Below are 22,948 nucleotides of genomic sequence, written 5' to 3'. Positions count from 1 at the left end.
CTGGATCCTTCTATTCCCCATTCTCCCATGCTTCTCTCACCTAGAGTCCCAATAGGATGTCCTCAACTGCTTTTTACTTACAATCTTTTTACTACTTTAAAGTAAGAGTGGTAAGGCTGACCTCACCATTCCTGTGAGTGTTACTGCTTAGTGTAGTGTCTACAAAGATAAATGATACATAATAGATACAATTTAAAAATAATGGAATACCTTGTAACCTGTGAAGCAGTTAAGTCATTTTTATAGTTAAGTAAATTATGTTACATTTTCTCTGGGTTTGTTTCTATGGTCTGAGTTTTTGCTATGGTCTAGTTGGTTCAGAATGTTCTCAGATCTTGGTGTTCCATATTCCAACGCTAGTGTTTTATCCCAGCTGACCTCCTCTGCTTCCAAACTTGTCCCAGCTAACATGTTATGGAAATGTTAATTCCATATACAATAAGGTAGAATCTACTATTATTTAGTGAAAAGAGATAAAATATAGTTTAACCAAAATGATATGTCAGAAACAAAACTGAGGCCACTGAAAACAGAACTCAGTTGAAGATAAATAGGAAAGAGTGAGTTTGAAGTGAGTTTTGAAAACTAGAGTTGTAGAATATATTATTTATGATATGTATGTAACCTCTGCAAAATAGATTTATACTTATAATTAATTTATATTTTTATTCTAATTAGTAATAAAGTTGAGTTCTATTTATTAAGTATAATGTATATAGCATGTATATAATTAAAGCCGATTAAAAATAAACCTTTCTCTGTGAAATTAAAATCATTTTGGTTTTTTTACCTTTTCTTTGAAGTTGTAAGGCCATGAGTACTTGTGACTATGAATAGATGTCTGAAAATATTTTCCGTTATATGATAAAATTGCTTATTATTTGAAAATCAAATAATAATCTTCAAACATGATTTATCTATGATCTGTCAATCATCTATCTATCTGCCTGTCATCAATCTGTCATGTCTTTGGGTGGCATTATGAACCCCTTCAGTATGTTATATCACATAGACTCTTTTCATTTTTCTAGTTCACCTATGGAGACTACCAGTCACCTAATACAGCTATTACTCAGATGACCTTTCTGCGCCTTTTATCAAAAGAAGCCTCCCAGAACATTACTTACATCTGTAGGAACACTGTGGGATACATGGATGATCAAGCCAAAAATCTCAAGAAAGCTGTAGTTCTTAAAGGGTCAAATGACTTAGAAATCAAAGGAGAAGGAAACATTAGATTCAGATACACAGTTCTTCAAGATACTTGTTCTGTAAGTACCTTTTGAACAACGCTCTTCTGTACCTTCCTTCCTTCCTTTAGTCGGCAAGTGAAACTACTGATTCTTTCTTTCAATCATAAACTTTCATCAGTCTATGGTAGAGAACCACTGATTTGCGTGTCTCCGTTCTGCCATGCATACAGGTACCACATTTACCAGAGCTGTTTTTTTATTATAAGAGTTGCTTGTGCACATGCATGGGAGGGGGGTTGTTCTTGTGTAAAATTCTTGGAAATATATGCTATTGATCCATTGTCCTGTTCAATTTCAGAAGCGGAATGGAAATGTGGGCAAGACTATCTTTGAATATAGAACACAGAATGTGGCCCGCTTGCCCATCATAGATCTTGCTCCTGTGGATATTGGAAGCACAGACCAGGAATTTGGCATCGAGATTGGGGCAGTTTGTTTCATGTAACGGAAGCCCATAAACACTGACAATGCGCACCACCATCAATGACCACCATCATTCACAAGAACTTTGACTGTTTGAAGTTGATCCTGAGACTCTTGAAGTAATGGCTGGTCCTGCATCAGCTTTGTACATATGGTCTGAAGTGCCTGGCCACCTTATCCTTCAGAATATTTATTTTACTTACAATCCTCAAGTTTAATTGACTTAAAATATTTTTCATTATGACAGTTTAGATTTTAAACGACCAATGACAATGACCACCTTTACAAAAAAGTAAACTGATTAAAAAATAAATATGTTTTCATCAATTCATTTCACTATCATGAATAAGTTGCTTAGTATTTATGAGGAAATTCTTCTTCCTAGCAGGTAGCTTACATGGTGGGGTATATAAAACCTCAACACATGTTGATTTTGATTTTGCTTGGCTGCAGTCTGAAAAGTAGAATGCAGTGTTCTTTTCTGTCCTCTTATTCCAAAATCATCATGAAAAATGAACATAAAATATTTTACCTTGTGGATGAATCTCACATGCATGTATTGTTATTGTACTACAATTATAAATATTCTTTAATGAGAATATAATATATCATTTCCACTGTCTTAAATGAGATCTTTAAATAACGTATTTCAGGAGAAAAAAAAACAGAACTTGCCTCAACTTTACAATTTATTTTGTAAAGACTGATATATTTAGAGTTTTTCTCATTCAAATTTAAGAGTAACATTTTCCTTTTTGTTGTAATTTTGAAAATACAGATAGATGTATTTGTGTTTTCTTATAAAAGAAGATATTGAATGAAAAAAAATTACCCCCACAACTTTCTAACACACATGTCCAGTAACAAAAGTTGAGAATCTCCCACAGGCACAATCTCTGTTTCCTGAAGCCTAGCATAAAGAAAAGATCTAGAAACCTAGAGCTGTGATGATCACTCAAATCAAACGCGAGAATTGGAACTAGAACATTCATAAGGAAATATGACCCACCAATTCTTAGCTTGAGCTACCTCATCTCTAGCAGCTGGGACAGACTGCCTGTTCTTGTTTATACTTTAGGTATTGAAAGGTGCTATGCTTCTGTTGTTATTCCAAGACTGGAGATAGGCAGGGCTAAAATATTATTACTTTTCTTTTAATGATGGTGCTAAATTTCTTTCTATAAATTCTTTTAAAATAAAGATTGTTTCACCAATGCCATTTGTGAACACAGAACTGTTAAATGTCCCAATTCTGAGAGACAGGACATCATTCCCGGGCCTTCTGACTCTTCTTCTCATACTGTAGTTGAAATTTTGTATAATACTCGTGTGTGTCTTAATCCAGGACACACAAGTCCCCTTGTCCCTTGTATCTCAAAATATTTTTTCTCAATTGCAACTGTTTGCTCCATTGTATTTCCTACTTAAAAATAAATAGTTTGGGCCATCTCAAAGGACAAGCCACACACACAACTTTGATCATGTATCTCTGCAAAGCATGAAATTAAATACACGCTTCTGTCATGTTAGTTGGTCTGTTTGTTGAATTCCTTTAAACATATCAGATCCTTTTAGTGTCCAATAGTGACTAAGATCTTGTGATAGTTTTTGTTCATCATTTAATATTAGATGAAACAAGTACCTTCCATTATATCTGTACTGGCTTACAAATGAAATCAATCTGTGACATTGCCTGCAAGGCATAATGTCACCAATGAAAATAGTCTACACCTTAGAAAACTTAGCCTAGTAATTGATAAAGACTAAAGGAAATGAAAATTCCATGGTTGAATAAACTAATAATAAAACATGTCTCAGTGTGTCTAAAGTATGAATTTAGCCCGAACAATACCAGAATTTTATTTTTAATGTCTATTTCACAACTTCACTTTTCTAATCTGAGTTCCATATCTAGAATTTCACTATATAACTGAGGATATTTCTAAGTGTGTTTGGATTCTTTTTATTTAACCTATATTGGCATATAGGTAATCCAGAAATACATGTTGATTTCCATTCAATAAAAATACTAATAACTTCCACTCACAAAAATACCACTTTTCACCTGAAAGTCAGGGATGCTTCAAGGTTCTCTGACACTAGACCAAAGCCTAAAGTCTCATCTTGTATTCTAGGTACATAGATCTCTTCAGAGAAGTGGGGTTCATTTACCTTCATGACCTAGAGGAACCTCCAAGGCTACATGGCAAAAACAAAACAATATACATCTGGGAGGACAGTGACATCATTTTATTGTTGATTTACTATAAATACTTCTCAAAGATAGCAAAAAAAAAAAGTATGAGTGATGCTGAAAACATTCCAAACTCATTACATAAGTTGATAAATACTGGCTATGCTCATTGTAATTTGTTCCAATTTTAAAAAGATTTAATTTTATAAATTATAATCATTATTTCACCCAAAATGGTATATATGTCTGTTTTAGTTATGATTTTTATTGCTGTGATGTAACACAAAATAAACTTGGGGAGGAAATGATTTATTTTTCTTACATTTCCTCATTACATTCCATCATCAAAGGAAGTCAGGGTAGAAATGCAAGCAGGGCAGGAACCTGGAGGCAGGAGAGGCCATGGATGCTGCTCACGGGCTTGCTCCTCATGGTTTTCCCTGCCTGCTTTGTTATACTAGGCAGAGTCATTTGCCCAGTGGTGGCTGGGCCTTCTCACATCAATTCATTAATCATGAACATGTTTTATAGATTTGGCTACAGGACAAGTCTATCCTATAGAGGCATTGTCTCAATTGATTCTTTATTTTCAAATGACTCTAGCTTATGTTAAGTTGAGAAAACATTACTTAGCCCAGGCTCAATAAGAAAATTAAAAAAAAAAAACCTGGACAAAGAAATTACTGAAACTATCACAGTTGTAAAATGATATCCCATTGTATCTCAAAATACCCTATTTTCCTTTGAAATTATAAATACTTCAAGAGGCATTAAAAAACATTAATTAGATTTTAGCCATATAGCAAAGGATAAACATACTATAATTGATAAGGAGCAAAGAAGACTCAAGGAAGGATGCTTAAACTTCACTGAGGAGAAATAGAATACTCAGAGGAAGTGGTTGAAATAGAAGAGGGAGGGCAGAGAGACAGAGAGTGGAAGCCAGACCTTAGAGGCAAGGCAGAGGGCCTACAACAGAAGAGAAACCATGAGCAGAGGCATCTCTATGACAGGCTGGAGACCTAAGACAAGGTAGGCTTCTGGGAAGATATGGGAGTGACTCCTAGCAACAGGGATCATGGAGACTGAAGAGGACATGCTCTACTTAGACAGGACTCCTCATGGAGGGAGGAAAGCACTAGCCAAGCCAAAAAATCTTCAACCCAAATTTACCCTTTCTGTAAGATGTGCAGGAATTAAGATTGATCAGAGATTGAGGGAATGTCCAACCAATGCCTGGACGAATCTGAGACCCACCTCATGGGAGAGAGCCAAGCCCTGACACTGTTAACGATACTCTGCTAAACTCACAGACAGAAGCCTAGCATAGCTGTCCTCTGAGAAGTCCCACCTAGCTGATCGAAACAGTTGCTAAGAATGACAGCCAAACACTGTGCCAAGTGTAGGGAGTCGTGTGGAAAACTGGGAGGAAGGGTACAAGGACCTGGAGGTGACAGGGACTCCACAAGATCAACAGAGTCAACTAACTAGGACCCTGAAGGGCTTGTGGAGATGGAAAAACCAACCAAGGACCATGCAGAGACTGGTCTAAACCCCCTACACAGATATAGCAGATGGGTAGCTCAGGCTTCATGCAGATCTTCTAATAAGGAGAGTGCGGGTTTTCTCTCACATGGACTCTGTTGCTTGCTTTTTGTTCAGTCTCCACTGATGGGGCTGCCTCATCAGGCCACAGGGCAGGTCCTGCTCAGTCCTCATGTAACTGGATGAGCTGTGTGGGTGGGAGGGTGGGGTTCCCCTTTTTGAAGAATAGGGGAGGGAAAGGTGTGACAAAGGAAAGAGGGTGGGACTGGGAGAAGGGAGGGGGCCATGATCCAGATGTAAAGGGAATAAAACATAAATTATTTTTTAAAAAGCCATTAAAAGTTGATTTTGGAGAATAGGACTAACAGTGACATTGCAGGCATGAGCCACAATCTATAGAACATGGGACATGACAGTCACAAGAAATCCACAAGAAGAGCAACAGATTTTCTCCTCCTCCTCCTTCTCCTCCTCCTCATCAAAATGCCTACTTCAATTAAAAACAGTTTTTCATTCTTTTACGTCAGTGAGTCAATTCCCCAGCTGCTTTAGTGTCTCTATTTCCAAGGGATAATAATTTCTTAAACTGTCATACGTAATACTCTCACCTGATTTTGTCATGTTCACATGTCTTCAGTTATCATTTGGATATCAACAGCTTTAACAGTGTAGTCCCAATTGGTCTCCTTGGAGCTTGAGAAATGCCCAGTTGACATCCCTGTGCTTCAGAGGGCTGTCCAGTGCCTCTTCTTAACAAACTTCCTTCTCCTTTACCATACATCAGGTTATATGTTTCCCAATTGTGAATTTTCTTAACAATGTATTTTCACATCATTTTATGAGTACAGTTATTGGGACCCTCTTTTACAGATTTGTTACAGAGGCAGGAAACATTTACAGAGAAACATAACTCTTCTTAGTATTTATGCAGATTACCACATAATCACTGAATAAATGATAAAATATAATACTATGTAGCTGCAAATTATACACAGGTAATATTTATACTTAATTAATGTATTATTCATACATAGTCTTTATATTAATGTTAGCATACAGAATGCACAGTAGAAAAGAAGTTATTTTTGTCTATAGTGATAGTATCATACAAATAATTTTTAGGAGTTAATGGAGCAAAACAGAAATATTGAAGTGAGCAACAATAATAAATAATCTCCTTTAGGGAAATTAATATTTGAAAAATATAACCTTTTTCTAAATTAATAGATATATTCACTTATCATGGGCTTATAACACAAAACAAGACAAAATCATGCTTAAGCTCCTTGGAGTGAAAAATAACTAAAATAATTAATTAAGGAAAGAAATTGGTTCTATTAAATATTTAAAAAAAACAATAAAAAGTTGCTTGCCATGAGAAAAGGGATAGTTAGAATAAATCTAGGTAACTGGCTAGAATTTATCACATCAAAACTACCTTGAGTTTATCACTTGACATTTACCATTTGAGAGCACATTTCATTGTTTAATATTGCAACAAAACACTTCCAAAATGGATAGGATATTACATTTTTTAGACTAACTATGTCAGTATAAAAATTATTAAGTAGTTTACTACTTTGAATATGGGAATGAGAACAGATATACGCCAACAAATACTGAAGGGATAAGCTATCCAAGAAGACACTTTTATGTGCATCATGACAGTAAGTTTTTAAAAGCATGTTCAAACTGAGAAAAACTGTGACAAATATGACAGAAAAGATAGAATCAAGATTATTTGAAAGGGAAAAAGAGATTTAAGATATGCAAAGTCCTATGTAGGTGATTTATAGACACTGAACTTATTGGAGAGAGATGGCCTCAAAAAATAAAATCAATGGAAATAATAACACTAAATATATCAACATTTTCACAATTTATGTCTGGTAGTATTGATTTACTTGATGCCCAACTAAGGAATATTCACACATATGCTTTCTTTTTGCCCATTGGATTGAATACATTATAAAATTATCTCCTCACGGCATTTTATCTGAAATTCACACAAACATGAGAGGATTCATGCTCAAAGTGGGCATGGAGGGAGGGAAGGGACAGGGAGGGAAGAAAAATAAATCAGGGTGGCCTCTCAGATTATTGATTTTATCTGATTTCAAGGGACTTTATTCATTATTTGAAAAAATAGCATATACATACATACATAAAATATAGTGAAACTTAAAATCTTATATGACAAAAGCATTAAACAATGAATACAGACTAATGCACACTGCAGCCTAAGAAACAGTCAGGACCGCATGATTTTTATCTGTATTTCCTGCCACATATTGGTGCTTTTGCTTTGGAATATAAAACGATTTACCATTGGATGGTACAGAAAGTGACTCTATGCTTTCTATCACTTAGTTGGCAAAACTGCATGATGTATTATGATATTGAATAAACTTGTCACTGGTTGTATGCAGGGGAATAAGGCCATCTGAAACAGACTGGAGTTTCAAAAAGAGTCCAGACAAGGAGAACAACTCAGAAATTGCTTTTTTCTTAATGAATTTTGGAGGATAAAGAATGTTGAGCACTGAAGAAAGTGTGTCAATATAACAACATGGACAAAGACTTGCAGTCTGGTTTGTTTGGAGAACATTTACTGGGTTGGCATTGCTGTAGATAGCGTGCAAGGGTTGATGGGAAACACAGAAAGGTAAAGAAATATATCATAAAGAGATGTGTATGTAAAGCTTAAGACATTAAAAATTATTCTGTAGGTGTTTTTAGGGAACTGATTTTCAGTTGAGAGTGTAGCCGTTCCCTCTAGGCATCTTCCAGGATGAGTCAGAATGCCTGCAGTTGGCCTTTGTGGATGGACCAAGTATGTTCAAAATAAAACATGCACAGCATTCTCTATAAACAAAAACTCAACAAGCCAAAAATACCAATGAAACTTGCAATGCAAAAGACATGACTGGTTTCAGGCTAGTAAAGTACACACAGAGATTTGCATGTGAGAGAAGTCACCTCAGCAAAAATTCTTGGGAAGAATGTTTAATAAGACAGAAGAAGGAAGAGAAAAGTCAATACCACTTCAGGAGGCAAAAGATAGCTACAACTGGGAGATTTCAAGAAACAGGATCCAGGAATCTACTGAAAACTGTGGAGGTGAGGAAATAGGTCATTTCTAAGGCTGGCGGAATCCTGACAGCATTTACTGTGAAAGACAATAGGGAGGAGAGCTGCAGCTGCTGTGCACGCTGTGTCCTTTAGGCTAACTGGAGTTACCTGAGATCTACTTAAGAAAGCCACAATCAGATATCATGCAGTGAGTGAGAAACCAAGGGACACTTGGCATTTAACAGGATGTCTCCATCAAATCATTCCCCTCAGGCCTCAGGGGATTCTGCAGAAGAGGAGGCAGAAAGAGCATAGTGAGCCAGAGGAGCTCAAGGGCACCAAGAAAACAAAGCCCTCTAAATCAAGCTAAGAAAACCTCGTAGGAAGTCTTAGAGCCCAAAGCAGCCTAAGGCCTGCAGGGCTCTGTACCAGGTCCTATGCACGTATATTATGGCTACCAGTTAAACGTTTTTACTCTAGTCCTGATGATTGTGGGCTTCTGATTCTTGTGTCTTCTCTTTGGGCTCTTTTTCTTAGCCTTCTTTTGTCCCACTCTGAAGTGTTAGTTTTTGTTTTGTTTTATTTTACTGTTGTCTCATTGAAGCCTGCTTGGTTTTTTTTTTATTTTATTAATTTATTCTTGTTATATCTCAATTGTTATCCCATCCCTTGTATCCTCCCATTCCTCCTTCCCTCCCATTTTCCCCTTACTCCCCTCCCCTATGACTGTGACTGAGGGGGATTACCTCCCCCTGTATATGCTCATAGGGTATCAAGTCTCTTCTTGTTTTTTTAAAATGTGAGACAGAAAGGAAGTGGATCCAGACTGGGGTGGGGGCGGGATGTGGCTGGGAGGAGTAGAGGGGAGAAGTCATAATCAGAATATATTACGTGAGAAAAGAATATGTGAGAAAAGAATCTACGTCAAACAAAAGAATAAATAGGAGGGAGAGAGAGAGAGAGAGACAGAGAGAGAGAGAGAGAGAGAGACAGAGAGAGAGAGAGACAGAGAGAGAGAGAGACAGAGAGAGAGACAGAGACACAGAAAGAGAGAGACAGAGAGAGACAGCGACAGAGAGAGAGAGAGAGAGAGAGAGAGACAGAGACACAGAGACAGAGACAGAGACACAGAAAGAGAGAGACAGAGAGAGACAGCGACAGAGAGAGAGAGAGAGAGAGAGAGAGAGAGAGAGACAGAGACACAGAGACAGAGACAGAGACACAGAAAGAGAGAGACAGAGAGAGACAGCGACACAGAGAGAGAGAGACAGAGAGAGACAGAGACACAGAGACAGAGACACAGAAAGAGAGAGACAGAGAGAGACAGCGACAGAGAGAGAGAAAGAGACAGAGAGAGACAGAGACACAGAGACAGAGACAGAGACACAGAAAGAGAGAGACAGAGAGAGAGAGACAGAGAGAGAGAGACAGAGAGAGAGAGAGACAGAGACAGAGAGAGAGACAGAGAGAGAGAGAGACAGAAACAGAGAGAGACACACACACACACACACAGAGAGAGAGAGAGAGAGAGAGAGAGAGAGAGAGAGAGAGAGACAGAGAGACAGAGAGACAGAGAGAGACAGAGACAGAGACAGAGAGACAGAGCGAGAGAGAGGAAATTCATCAAACTACTCTTGGAGCACTTGGTGTGAATGAATGACTCACAGAGGTTGTAAGAGCTGAACAGTCAGCCAAGAAGATCACTGGGAAGGTTGCTGTTAGGGGTTTAGAGTAGAGGGAACATGAGGGGAATGGACACATAAAAATTTGGGTTAAATACCATCTATGTATTAAACAATTGGACAACAGATGTGTGAAATATAAAGCAGAAACTCAAATGGAGGAAGTGGAGGAAGGCAGGACTGTTGTGGTAATGTGAACACTTTTCCCAACAGCCAAGGCTATTATGAAATACATCTTACGATGAAAGGCAGTTAGAGATACAGAATGACTACAGTTGTTAGCTTAATGAGAAAGCATGTAACATGAATTGAAAACACCTGGATTTAGAATTGGATTTATAAGGTTCAAGAGGATACTGAGTTCCAAAGCATCATGGGTCCTCATACAGGTTTCCTTGTGTGATGCTGTACCTGACAGGCTCTGATAGATAGCTATGGCCTTTCTGCCTCCAGACTGTTTTTTCTGGCTCCAGTGAGGGCAAACTGGAGAAGTTTGAAAATCAGACTTAAAAAAAAAAAAAAAGATAATAACAGCAATGGTGTCTGCATTCTGTTTAATTTCTTTCTTTCTTTCTTTCTTTCTTTCTTTCTTTCTTTCTTTCTTTTTCTTATCATCTCTCACAATTAAATATTCCAAATTTTAAACTACACAGACTCTGAAATCCCAATCCAAGTCTGTATGACCCTTTGTCCACACTCCCTTCACATAAGTACCTTGCCCCAGCATTGGATGTTTTGTTCTCTGAGGCCGTTGCATTGGAGCCAGATGATTTCATCTGGCATCTGTACAAGGATAGTTTCCACATCTATTTAGCCACCCCTGGCCTACTATTCTCCAATAAGTCACACATTTTATCATGTTCGGCCACCCTTCCAGATGAATCATTTTCATGCTTAACTGCCACGTAGGAGGCTGTGAGAAAGGTTAGACTTGAGAAACTTTGTGCTTATTTTTTCTGAAAGGAGACTTCTTTCTTTCACAGGACCGTGGAAGTTTCCCTTCAGCTGCCCACATCTTCCTCCTTCACCTTATTTCACAGCACATTTCTCTATCCTCTGTGGCTTTTTCAGTGTAGTTTTTGAAGAAATGTGTTGTGCTAGTCTCATCTTTTCCCCTAATGTGTAGATAGGTGTTTCTTTCTTCCACTATAAACATTACTGTTTTTGTTATTTGTTCCCTTTGAAATTGATTCTGAATCCCCATTATAAGGTATTAAAAGGCAAGGTTAGGTCAAATTGCTTTCCAAATCAGTGGTTCTCAATTTTCCTAACTCTGTGGTTCCTCCTGTTGTTGTGACTCCAACCAAAATATTACTTTGTGGCTATTTTATAGCTGTAATTTTGCTAGTGTAATGAATTGTAATGTAAATATCTAGTATGCAGGGTATCTGACATTCGACCCTTGAGAGGCTTGTGACCACAGATTAAGAACCACTACGAATGGTTATGTTTATACCCACAGATTATTGCTGATATTAGTTTGGGTCAGAGACGCTTTGATTTGCAATGGAAAGAAGTAACATCAAAGACTTAAAACTGTTTGAAGTGCTAAGATTAAGTAATTGCTGAACACTCAGCCATAAATGGAATATCTCTAGCAGCATCTACAAGGCTCTGGCAGTATCACAGAAAGGAAGAATGCAAAAGCCAGGGAGTAAAGAGGTGTGCTGTGAAACAATTTTCTTTGTACGACTGTTTCAAAAACATTATACACTGAGATGTGTATGTGTGTGTGTGTGTGTGTGTGTGTGTGTGTGTGTGTGTGTGTGTGTTTAATTATTTATTAAGGTTCTCAATACTGCTATAAAGTTTGTCATTCATTTCCTAATGTAAGCTAAGTACTATGTTACTGGGCATATATGGCATATGTAGGCCTATAAAAAATAGATTGAAATAGAAGATTTGCTCTTTACAGTTTTTCATATGAAACTTAGTTCTAAAAATATTTTTAATATTTGTGTCTAAATTGATTGCCTTGAATAAAACCTCAAAAGCTTACTTTTACAAAGCAAAGGTCCAGGGCCCAGATGGTAGCATTACTAAAGTATCAGGCCTTTGTGCTCATGAATGGCTTAATAAATTTATGTGATTATGTCATGATTATGTTAGTGATTATATTCAGAGAGAGTGTTCTTGTTCAATGATTCTTACCTTGTAAAAATTCCACCTCAAGATGTTGCTAGCAAGAAGGTAGTCACTAGCTCTGTACCTTCTACCTGGAGTCAAACTGTTAGCCGAAGGAAATCTGTTTTCTTTGCAATGTTGCCAAATGGGGCTATTGTATGTGAACAGCAGGAAAGAGACTGTAAGGGGATCACAGTTCTTCTTGGGTCCTTGAGTTGGTGTTTCATTCAAGCTATACTTTTCTATAGGTAAACCAACCAACCAACAAACAAAAACCCTCTCAGGGCCATGCAGGAGAGCTGACCCTGGAGGGATGGATGCTAGAGAGTTGGCCTGACCTTCAACTGACTGGAGGGAGAGCTAATACTTCCAATGTCAAGATGGAAGAGTTCAATTGGGGCAAATAATACCTTGGAATGGGCCCCCCAAAATTGGAGAGAATGGTTAAGCAATCTAGTGATTGCATTTGTGGTTCAGTTTCTAAATGTTGAGAGATCCCAGGCTTAATAGGAGATTGAAATGGTGGTCCAAATTGGATCAGAAGTTTTTTACAATGTTGTCCAGGAAGCTTTCCAAATCTGGTGGGTAAAAGCAACAGAATCATCAGGGGCTGGAACTAGGAGGATGCAGGATGTCAGTGTCCATTGTGCTGGGAGGAATGATTCCTGCCAGGTCTGGTCCAGCTGGTTATTTTGTTCTGAGAACATAATTTATCACAAGCATTATACATTTCTAACATTATAATTGTATCAGGTATGCAGGATGCATAGAACAATTAAAGATAGTTTTCTGTTCATTGTACAGGTCGACGTAAGGCATTTGCAAATCTTCCTTCTTGCCTTACTAGCAGTGGCCTCTAACACTAAGTCATAGGGAATCTGTGGTTAACATGAGGCCTCTCTATGCCTTTACATTTGTATCTCTGCCAGTCTCAGAACTATTCCCATGTAGTGGGATTAGGAATATAAATTACCTGCTTGTTCTGTAGTTTGAGTTGTTAACATCACAATAGTGGCCCCCTCTCTCATCCCCTCCCAATCCTAACCCCTCCCTCATCTACCCCCATCCCATGTCCTCTCTCATCCCCTTTCCCTCCCTCCTGTAGTCCTTAGATAGGGGAACGCTCCTCCCCTACCGTCTGACCTTAGCTTATTTAGTATCCCCTGTACTACATAAGGCCTCTTCCTCTGTGGCCAGACAGAGCTACCCTACACTCTCAGGACTCTGTCCAGTGTCCAGCTTTAAGTCTCTGTAACTCTCCCTATACCCTGCTGGGTGGAGTGTCTCCTAGAATGTCTATGTTGGTTTAAAATCCGCATACGAGTGAGTATATACCATGCGTGTCTTTTTGGGTCTGAGTTATCTCGCTTAGGATGATCATTTGTAATTCCATCTATTTGCCAGCAAAATCCAAGATTTCCTTGTTCTTAATAGCTGAATAGTATTCCACTGTGTAGATGTTCCACAGCTTTTTTTTTTTAATCTATTCTTCAATTGAGGGATATCTCAGTTGTTTCCAGTTCTGGCTATTATAAATAAGGTTGTTATGAACATAGTTGCACAAACGTCTTTGTTGCATTGGTGGAGCATCTTTCGGGTATACGCCCAGGAGTGGTATAGCTGGGTCTTGGGGTAGAGCTATTCCCAATTTTCTGAGAAAGCGCCATATTCCTTTCCAGAGTGATTGAACAAGTTTACATTCCTACTAGCAGTGGAGAAGATTTCCCCTTTCGCCACATCCTCGCCAGTATGTGTTGTCATTCGAGTTATTGATCTTCGCTAACTGGATAGGTATAAGATGGAATCTCAAGGTCGTTTTGGTTTGCATTTCCCTGATGAGTAGGGATGTTGAACATTTCTTTAAGTGTTTCTCAGCCATTTGATATTCCTCTTTTGAGAATTCTCTGTTTAGTTTTGTAATTGGATTATTTGGTTCAGTGGTGTTTAATTTCTTGAGTTCTTTATATATTTTAGATATCAGCCATTTGTAAGATGTAGGGTGGGTAAAGATTTTTTTCCCAATCTGTGAACTGTCACTTTGTTCTGCCGACTGTGTCTTCTGCCTTGCAGAAGCTTCTCAGCTTCATAAGGTCCCATTTATTAATTGTTGTTCTTAGAGCCTGAGCTGTTGGTGTTTTGTTCAGGAATTTGTCCCCTGTGCCAATGAGTTCTAGGGTCTTACCCCACTTTTCATCTAACAGATTTAGTGTCTGGTTTTATGTTGAGGTCTTTAATCCACTGGGGCTTTAGTTTTATACAGGGTGATAAATATGGCTCTATTTGTATTTTTTTTTTTTTTACATGTAGACATCCAGGTGGACCAGCACCATTTGTTGAAGATGCTTGCTTTTTTCCATTGTATCATTTTGGCTTCTTTGTCAAAAATCAAATTGCCATATGTGTATGAATGTATATCTGGGTCCTCAATTCAATTCCGTTGGTCAACTGGCCTATTTCTATGCCAGTACCATGCTGTTTTTATTACTGTTGCTCTATAGTACAGCTTGAGATCAGGGATGGAGATTCCTCCAGTAGATCTTTTATTATATAGGATTGTTTTAGCTATCCTGGGTTTTTTGTTTTCCATATGAAGTTGAGGGTTGATCTTTCCAGTTCTGTAAAATATTATATTGGTATTTTGATAGGGATTGCATTAAATATGTTGATTGCTTTTGGCAGGATGGCCATTTTTTTTTTTACTATGTTGATTCTCCCTGTCTATAAGCATGGGAGATCTTTCCATTTTCTGATATCCTCTTCAATTTCTTTCTGCAGAGACTTGAAGTTTTTTATAAAGGTTTTTCCCTTGCTTGGTTAGATTTACACCCAGATATTTTATATTGTTTGAGGTTACTGTGAAGGGAGTGGTTTGCCTAATTTCTTTCCCTGCCCTTTTGTCATCTGTATACAGGAGAGCTACTGACTTTTTCGTGTTAATTTTGTATCCTGCCACTTTGCTGAAATTGTTTATCACCTGTAGGAGTTCTTTGATTGACTTTTGGGGATTGCTGATGTATATTATCATATCATCTGCAAATAGTGAAACTTGAATTCTTCCTTTCCTATATGTATCCTCTTGTTCTCCTTTCACTGTCTTATTGCTCTAGCTAGGACTTCAAGTACTATATTGAAGAGCAATGGAGAGAGTGGGCAGCCTTGTTGTGTTATGGGTTTTTTTAATCTTTACCTAGAGTCTACAGAGGTGGGTCAGTGGCAGAACAGCTGCCTCCGTGTATGGGCCAGATCCTGGATTCAATCTTAAGCATCATAACCCAAAAACAAACAAACAAAACCTTTCATACTGCCTTATGTTGTAGAGTATGTAAATAAATGCCCCATCTTGTTATTATAATCTCTCTGCTCTACACAACAGTTCTAGCTTTATTGTTAACTATTCTTTTGAAAACTATATACATCTGGAAATGAAAATATTTAAATTGCCAATGATGTCTCACCGCTCTAGACCTAGTCTTTATTTCTTCCTCTAATTGAAAATTTGAAAACAGCAGTGTTACATAAAAATTGTCCTTATCTGCTACTCATTGTATGAGTGTTCAAAGTAAACATGATTGTTCCTTCCTTGCTCCTTCCTAGTGCTTTGAATTTCTCTAAAAGAAGTTATGCAGAGTCCTCTGACATGAATATTTATGTCACCATGCTTTGCTAAATTCTGCAGCCTCACCTTCTCCCTGAATCTTGTTCATTGCTTGTTCGGACCCCTGTGTTTATTAATGACTTGGTGATGAGTCTGGAGCTTTCAATCTATTATGAACCCTAGGCTAAAAGTCCTGAGTCTATTTCTACTTTTGTTTTATTTCTTAGTCAGCAATGTCTTTTATCTGGCACTTACACTCTCCATTTATATACAAATTATCAACTTTTAAAAGACTATCTTGACACTACAACTATACAGGTTAAGTTCTTTCCTAATTGACTTCTTATATCTCTTATGTTTAGTCAAACTAAATTTCCTTCTCTAAAGTTTTGTTCCATTTCTTTTTGTAAGCTCAACCTATCTATCCTAGATTATGCATTTCTGTGTAATACCAGTTGGGTATGTTTTTGCCATATAATTCTCAGTATAGTATAGGGTGGAATATGCTGAAGGATTTTATAGTAGACACTTTGGTATTTCATTAATATTCCCTCTCCATGCCATAGCTAATATACCAGCTTCTTGGAATATTTTCAGAGAGCTATACAGATGTGCCATTGCTAATTAGTATTGTCACTTATCAAGGTTGTCTTATTGAAGATCTCTAAGTTCTTTTTGGTTCTGGCCCACAGAATAGTAGTTTAGTTCTGTCTTCTAACTGGAGACTGTGTAGTATTTACTGAAACTTTAATGTTTATTGCATATGGGTCAGCTTCTTTCTGCCTATCTCTCCTTTTACATTTTCTTACAAACACATCTTAAAATGACTCTATAACAAATGCCAAGTAAATAATTCATGATCTTAGAGCCAGTTTCCAGAGAATTCAAGCTAAGAATGAGCTTGAATATTATTTTATCACACTTAATAAATTATGGAATTTCTCACTTCTAAGAGTTTAGGAAGCATATTGCTCCTTTCACATAATCACTAAAGTTATACTGTAAAATATGGTAACCATTTCTAAATTTAAAGACCACAAGAGGCAGCCTGATTTTTACTACATCATGTCAAATGTTGCCCTGACACAAAGTAATTCAGTGCATTTCAGTGAAAGCTTTTAGGAGTTTCAAAGAGAAACATGTTTTTGAAGGAAGTTTATGGAGATGAGAAGAAAAGGGAAGTCCAAAAATATCCTCAGAGAAGAATTTGTCTTAACAATGCCAACTATCAATAATAGCCACGTATGACAGGCTATTTTTAAATGGCATTGAATCAAGTTATTCTACAATATTTTTGTAAACCTTCAGTATAAAACAATGAAGAGAGTTTAGAGAACTTTGCCTATGAATGGTCATGTAAAATGCTCCAATATTTTACCAGGCTATCCTAATGGGTTGTACCACACTAGAGAATAACATCTGTATGGAAAATATTTCTCAATGTTTCTGAATCTCTTTTAGAAATAGGAATATTTATCTAAGATAGAACCCAGACAAGTATGACGTTAGTGTAAACCACACAAAAATAAGGTTCCTTGACATGTTTTTTAGTTTCAGAATATTAATTTAAATGGTTCTATGTTTCCTCAATTGTCCTAAAGCTTGACTAATAATTCCTTCATTCATACAATTTTTAAAATTAAATCAGCAGGATGCAAAATTGTAAACTCAGTGTTGTCATAGTTACCTTAATATACCTAGAATATGTAAAAGAAATGTTCACCAATATGGTCTTGGATGATCCCGTTTCTTTGTAAGCCATTACAAAGAGCTATAATGATTATTGTTGTGTGGCTTTTCTTTGTATCATAAAATGCTTTCTTCTAGTCATGGCATGGCTCTCAAATTCTGCAATATTCAGCAGCTGTGGTCACTTGAAGACATATGTGGGATTGAATCTATTAGCTTTCAATGGGAGGTGAAGAGACTCATAGGACCACTACCATGCCAAGATTTATAGAATATCTAGTTCATGATTAGTAAGAGAAAAAGCTCTTGAAGCCAGATCCATCCTCAAGAATATATAGATAACTAATAGCCACGGCATTAGTGGCCATTACTTTTTTTCTTTTCTTCTGTGGCACAACCACCCATAAGTTGATCATGGACTTTGATAACCCTTATTCACACTCCTTTAAGCAGCTCTAATTACATTCACTACTTCACCATGCTGGGCTTAGGGGATTTCTTTGGTCTGTTGCTCATACACCATCTGGGATGAATAAACAGTTGATTGTCTCTTCAGAAAAAGTTCAGACAAAACTAGAGTATTATAAATAAATATCTATTTACTCTAGATAGGTCACAATGAAAAAGACATTATTTTGGCCAAATATAGGTTGGTGAATGTTTTAGTTATTTTTCTTAATCTTTTTGTTTTGTTTTGTTTTGCTTTGTTTGAGGCAGGGTTTCTCTGAGTAGACTTGTCTGTCCTGGACTTGCTTTGTAGATCAGGCTGGTTTTCTTATTCTTCTTTCACTGTGCCATAGTATAGTGCTTTGGATGACAATAACCCTGATAGGCTATATAACTAAATGTTTAGTCACCAGTTAGTGAAATGGTTTGAGAAGGATTAGGAGATATGGCCTTATTGAAGTAGGTTTAGCCTTGTTCGAGGAGGTGTGTCACTGGAAATGGGCTTTGAGATTTTAAAAGCCCACACTGGGCTCATCTCATTCTACCTGCTGCTAGGAGATCAGGATGTAAGGCTCTCAGCTACTGCTCCAATGTCAGGCCTGTCTGCTTCCTGCCATGGTGATCATGGACTCACTCTTTAAAACTGTAAGCAGGTCCATGGCCAAATTCTTTCTTTCACAAGAGCTGGCTTGATCATGATGTTTCATCTCAGGAACAGAACAGTAATTAAGTGGAAGGGGAATGGGAGGAAACAAGTGATGGGATAACAGTTGAGTTGTAATCTGAATAATTAAATAAGTAAAAAAAGAAAGAAAGAAAGAAAGAATTGTAACTAAGATACATAGTAAGAGCTAAGAGCTTTTTATAATCTCAGTATCTTGACCAGTTATACATCACCACACTAACTACCACAAAGACGTTTGCTTTCACAGCCAAGCCTGTCAACAGTACTAGTTTTTGTATGTAATCATAAATATTTAGAAAGCAGTTTAATAGGAAAGACACATTATATTCATATACAAAAACAATAGCAGTTGCTTGTATACTGGGGCTTATAACCTTCCCGGCCACAGGTTTTTTCCCTTTTTCACTTTTATAGATAATATGTTCATTTTTGTTAAGTAGGCATGCCTCTCTTGCATCACGATTGACATTTAGTTTTGGTGGTTAAACCTGATTTTCAACCTGATAGCATTTAGAATCACCATGGAAACAAACCTCTGTTAGATCTGTTAGAGTTTTGTTTTTGTTTTTGTTTTTATTCTTTTTTTCTTTTTTTCTTTTTTTTTTGGCTTGGGTTAATTGAGGTGGAAGAACACACCCTAATGTGGTGTTGGCTATTCTTGGCAAGGGACACCTTCCCTGCCAGACTCCTTTGTTTAATTTGCGGGAAGGTGTCCCACCCCTGTTGAGGAGATACAACAGCCAGACTGGGCAGCTTCAAGTTTTATGTCTGGGCTTCCCCTACATTCTTTCTTTGGATACCTCTTTTCAGCTCTTCAGCTCGCTCCCCTGGTTCCCTGGGTCAGGTTGTGCTGTTTGCCTCTCAACACCTCCAGACAGCAACACCTCAGGACTCCAGAGCAGCCGAGGGTAAATCTCCACAGCTCTGAGACCTGAGATCAGACAGCTGGAGAAACTGAGACTCTGAAGCCACAGAGAAAGAAAGCAGCACTAGAGGCCTCAGTTACGGCTATTGCTGACAGGGAACTTGGGGGAAGGAAGACATATTTAACTGGAGCTAGTCCGTGCGCTCTTGCAGCTTCTTCTGCGCCATCTTTATGGCAGCAATATATAAACTAGCCACCCTTCCTCTGAGGCAGGGTGCTTGACAAGGTACGACACTGCCAGCCAGGAACTAGAACTGGAAATCTGACCCCTTAGTATAAATTCATAGTTTAATAAAAGAAAGGTGTTTCTGTTTAGTTTACAGTTCAAGTGTGTGTAAATCCGTTAGGGATTTAATTTACACAGAAATAATAGGCTCCTCCCCGGTAACACCACCCCCACCCATCCCTGCTGTCAAACTGGCAGTTCCCCTTCTAAAGGTCACAACGGCCATCCCCAGCCCCTCAGTATGACCCCTTCCAGATTTGTGCTAATTTTAGGTGAAAAGGCTGAAAAAGCCCCCACCAATTCTTAAGCTTTCCCATGCTCAGGTCTTGAAATATCCCCCAATCTTCACTCTGGAAATCTCTGCCCTAGTTCTCTTAAACAAACAAACAACAACAACAAAAAACAAAAAAATAAGAAGAAGAGGAAGAGGAAGAGGAAGAAGAAGAAGAAGAAGAAGAAGAAGAAGAAGAAGAAGAAGAAGAAGAAGAAGAAGAAGAAGAAGAAGAACCAGTTCTGTGCTGTCTCCTCCTGGGAACAGAGGCAGCCACTCCTGGATTTGTCCTCCCCTTCTGCACTTGTCCCTCTAATAAATCTCTTTTAAGAGATCTACTGCCTGGTGTGACTCTCTCTTTGGAAGAAGTGAAGGAGGAAAGAAGAAATAAAGAAGCAGTAGAGCTCAGGCTCCTTAGCTCCTCTGCTAATTATGGGTTGTGGTAACTCTCCCCTGGGAGCTGAAACAGCTGGAGAAGGATGGCTCAGGCTCCAAAGTTTATCAGGGGTTGAGGCAATTCTCTCTTGGGAGCTTCATGGGTTGGAGAAGCTATGGGGTTGAGGCCCTTAGCTCCTCAGCTCCTCAGGGGTTGGGTTAGCTACAGTGTCTCTGCTGAGAAGGCCTCCTCACAGAGCTGGGAGGGTCCTTCTCCCTCTCCCTGCTCCTTCTCTAACTACTCCTTGCCTGGCTGACAGGGAGTCCAGCCCTATTCTTTCCCCTGCTCATTAACTGGCTGTAAGCTGCTTTATTCACATAACAAGGGACAATTGGGGAGCAAAGTTTACACAATATTTAGACAGAAAATCAGAATTTAAAGTACACAATTGCCAGGGACCAAAAGGCCTGAGGCCGACCCCCACCCATTCAGTATTTGCAGCAAACATCCTGCTGGGCCACTCATTAGGTATGCAAGGCATCCGGCTTAGTCCTGAGAAGACAGCGATCTGATCCTAAGATAACCACAGAGACATCCTGCTTTGTCTCACCTGGAAGACCCCTCCCCTTGCAAATGTTCCCGGGGCTCAACCCAGAAGATTTTGTACTTTTCCACTACTCTCCTTGCGTACCCCCGCCCTCACTAAAGCAGGTTTTAAAAAGCCTGCCATTACCTTCAATAAACGGCTCTTGACAAGAAACTGTTCGTTTGAGCTCTATGTCTCTCTCGCCCATTTCTTTAAATACAGGTTGCGACCCCCCTCGGCCCCCCAATAACTGACCAGCTGGACTGGTCGGTGGACTAGTTATCGTTACATGGACTAGTTAACACAATAACCTTAAGTCTACAGCATTCAAAATACAAATATTTTCATCCCATTCATCATGACCACGTTGGTAGAGGCCAGCATGATCCTTGGCCAAAATTATCACAATAGACTACTAAGTCATGAACTCTTTTCCTCATGCATATTATTTCATAAAATCAATCCCAGAAGTACTCCTTGTTAACTAGGTCATAACATCTGTTACATTCAAATTGCTCATCTCCCTGGGAGCAGTGGCCAAACCCATCACTTGGGGAGATAACAGTAGATATTCTGTAATAGCATCAAAGCATGAACACTGATTGTCAACTTGCCAAGATCTATAACAGCCTAGAAGGTAAGCTTCCTGGCATGCCAACAGTGATTGTCTAGGTTAGGGTGGCCTCTGACAATGTCTATTAAGTACAATTTATAAATTGTAAATTGAAATGAGAAGACCCATCTTGAAATGGGGACCAATATTCCATGGATGGGTCTCCAGAACTGAATGAAAATAGAAATCTGCCTCTAGACATGGGTACAACTTGCCTAGATGCCTCTGGTGCCTGGTTTAATAACATCCCTGCCTTGATGGACGGTATCACCTGGAACCTCCAATCTCCAAACTCTTCCTTAAATTGGTTTTGTCAGGTATTGTCACAGCAACAAGTGCTTAATACAGAAAACAACATGTTAGAAAATGAGTGTTTTCATCAGATGCTATAAGTCTATTCCACCATTTCTGTCTTCTAATGTTTTGTAATTACATTTTTTGGGGGGCCTGCTAAGAAGTTCTTGATGTCTCAAATTTGTTTGGTTTCAGCAGACCTGTAATCTGAGTTACTTAAATAACCATGCCAATAAATATTCCTAGAACTTCCTGCTCTTTTTCTGAATTGATAATTTCCCCTATAATACACCATCTTTTGTCTTGTTTCTCAGTGTTGGTACACATATTTCCCAATTTTAGGTAGCATAAATTAATGGGGTCTGTTCATTCATTTTGTTTATAAGCCTCCTCCTAAGACTGGCATCTTAATTTTTACTCCCTGAAACATTTTGAGATCTGACTCCAGTTATAAATCTGGACACAGTAAGCAGTAGTGGGAATGGGATATAAGGGAATTGGCCTTGTGGCCATTTGGGCTTTTAAGAAGAAATCCCAGCACTCAGGAGGTAGAGGCAGGCAGATTGTAGTGAGTTCAAGGCCAGCCTGTTCTAAAATGTGAGTCCAGGACAGCCAAGGCCACACAGAGAAACCCTGTCTTGGAAAAAAAAAGAAAAGAAAAAAAACAAAGAAAGAAAGAAAGAAAGAAAAAATAAAAGAAAAGGCATTGTCCTGGATCATCCAGTTGGGCCTAATTTGTCCATTAGGAGCTTACTCACAAAAGAAAAAAGGGCAGAGGTAACATCAAAGTCCAGGGATGGGAGAAAGAGTCAACCAAGTACTGTAGGTTTTAAAAGGAAAGTAACACATGAACAAAGGAACCCTGTCTGGAAAAGAAAAATAGTAGTTTGTCCCTAGAGCCTCTCAGAAAGAATGCAGATTTGATTGACACCCTTTAGCTCAATCAAC

The 22,948-nt window shown here is 38.3% G+C and overlaps 1 protein-coding gene across 1 annotated transcript in view; it reads left to right on the top strand.

Moving 5' to 3' along the window:
* Positions 1 to 4,178, top strand: part of COL5A2 (collagen type V alpha 2 chain) — a 62,536-nt gene extending 58,358 nt beyond the window's left edge. The window contains exons 50-51 of the mRNA XM_084778872.1: positions 1,032 to 1,271; positions 1,552 to 4,178. Coding sequence (XP_084634998.1) covers positions 1,032 to 1,271; positions 1,552 to 1,698 — 387 coding nt within the window. The 3' untranslated portion in view covers positions 1,699 to 4,178. The remainder of the gene's footprint in view (positions 1 to 1,031; positions 1,272 to 1,551) is intronic.
* Positions 4,179 to 22,948: the final 18,770 nt, after the last annotated feature.

This window comes from Acomys minous, assembly GCF_964271855.1.
Source record: "Acomys minous genome assembly, chromosome: 4".
NCBI lineage: Eukaryota > Metazoa > Chordata > Mammalia > Rodentia > Muridae > Acomys > Acomys minous.
The sequence above is the reverse complement of the archived record's forward strand: the minus strand, read 5'-3'. Positions and strand labels throughout refer to the sequence as shown.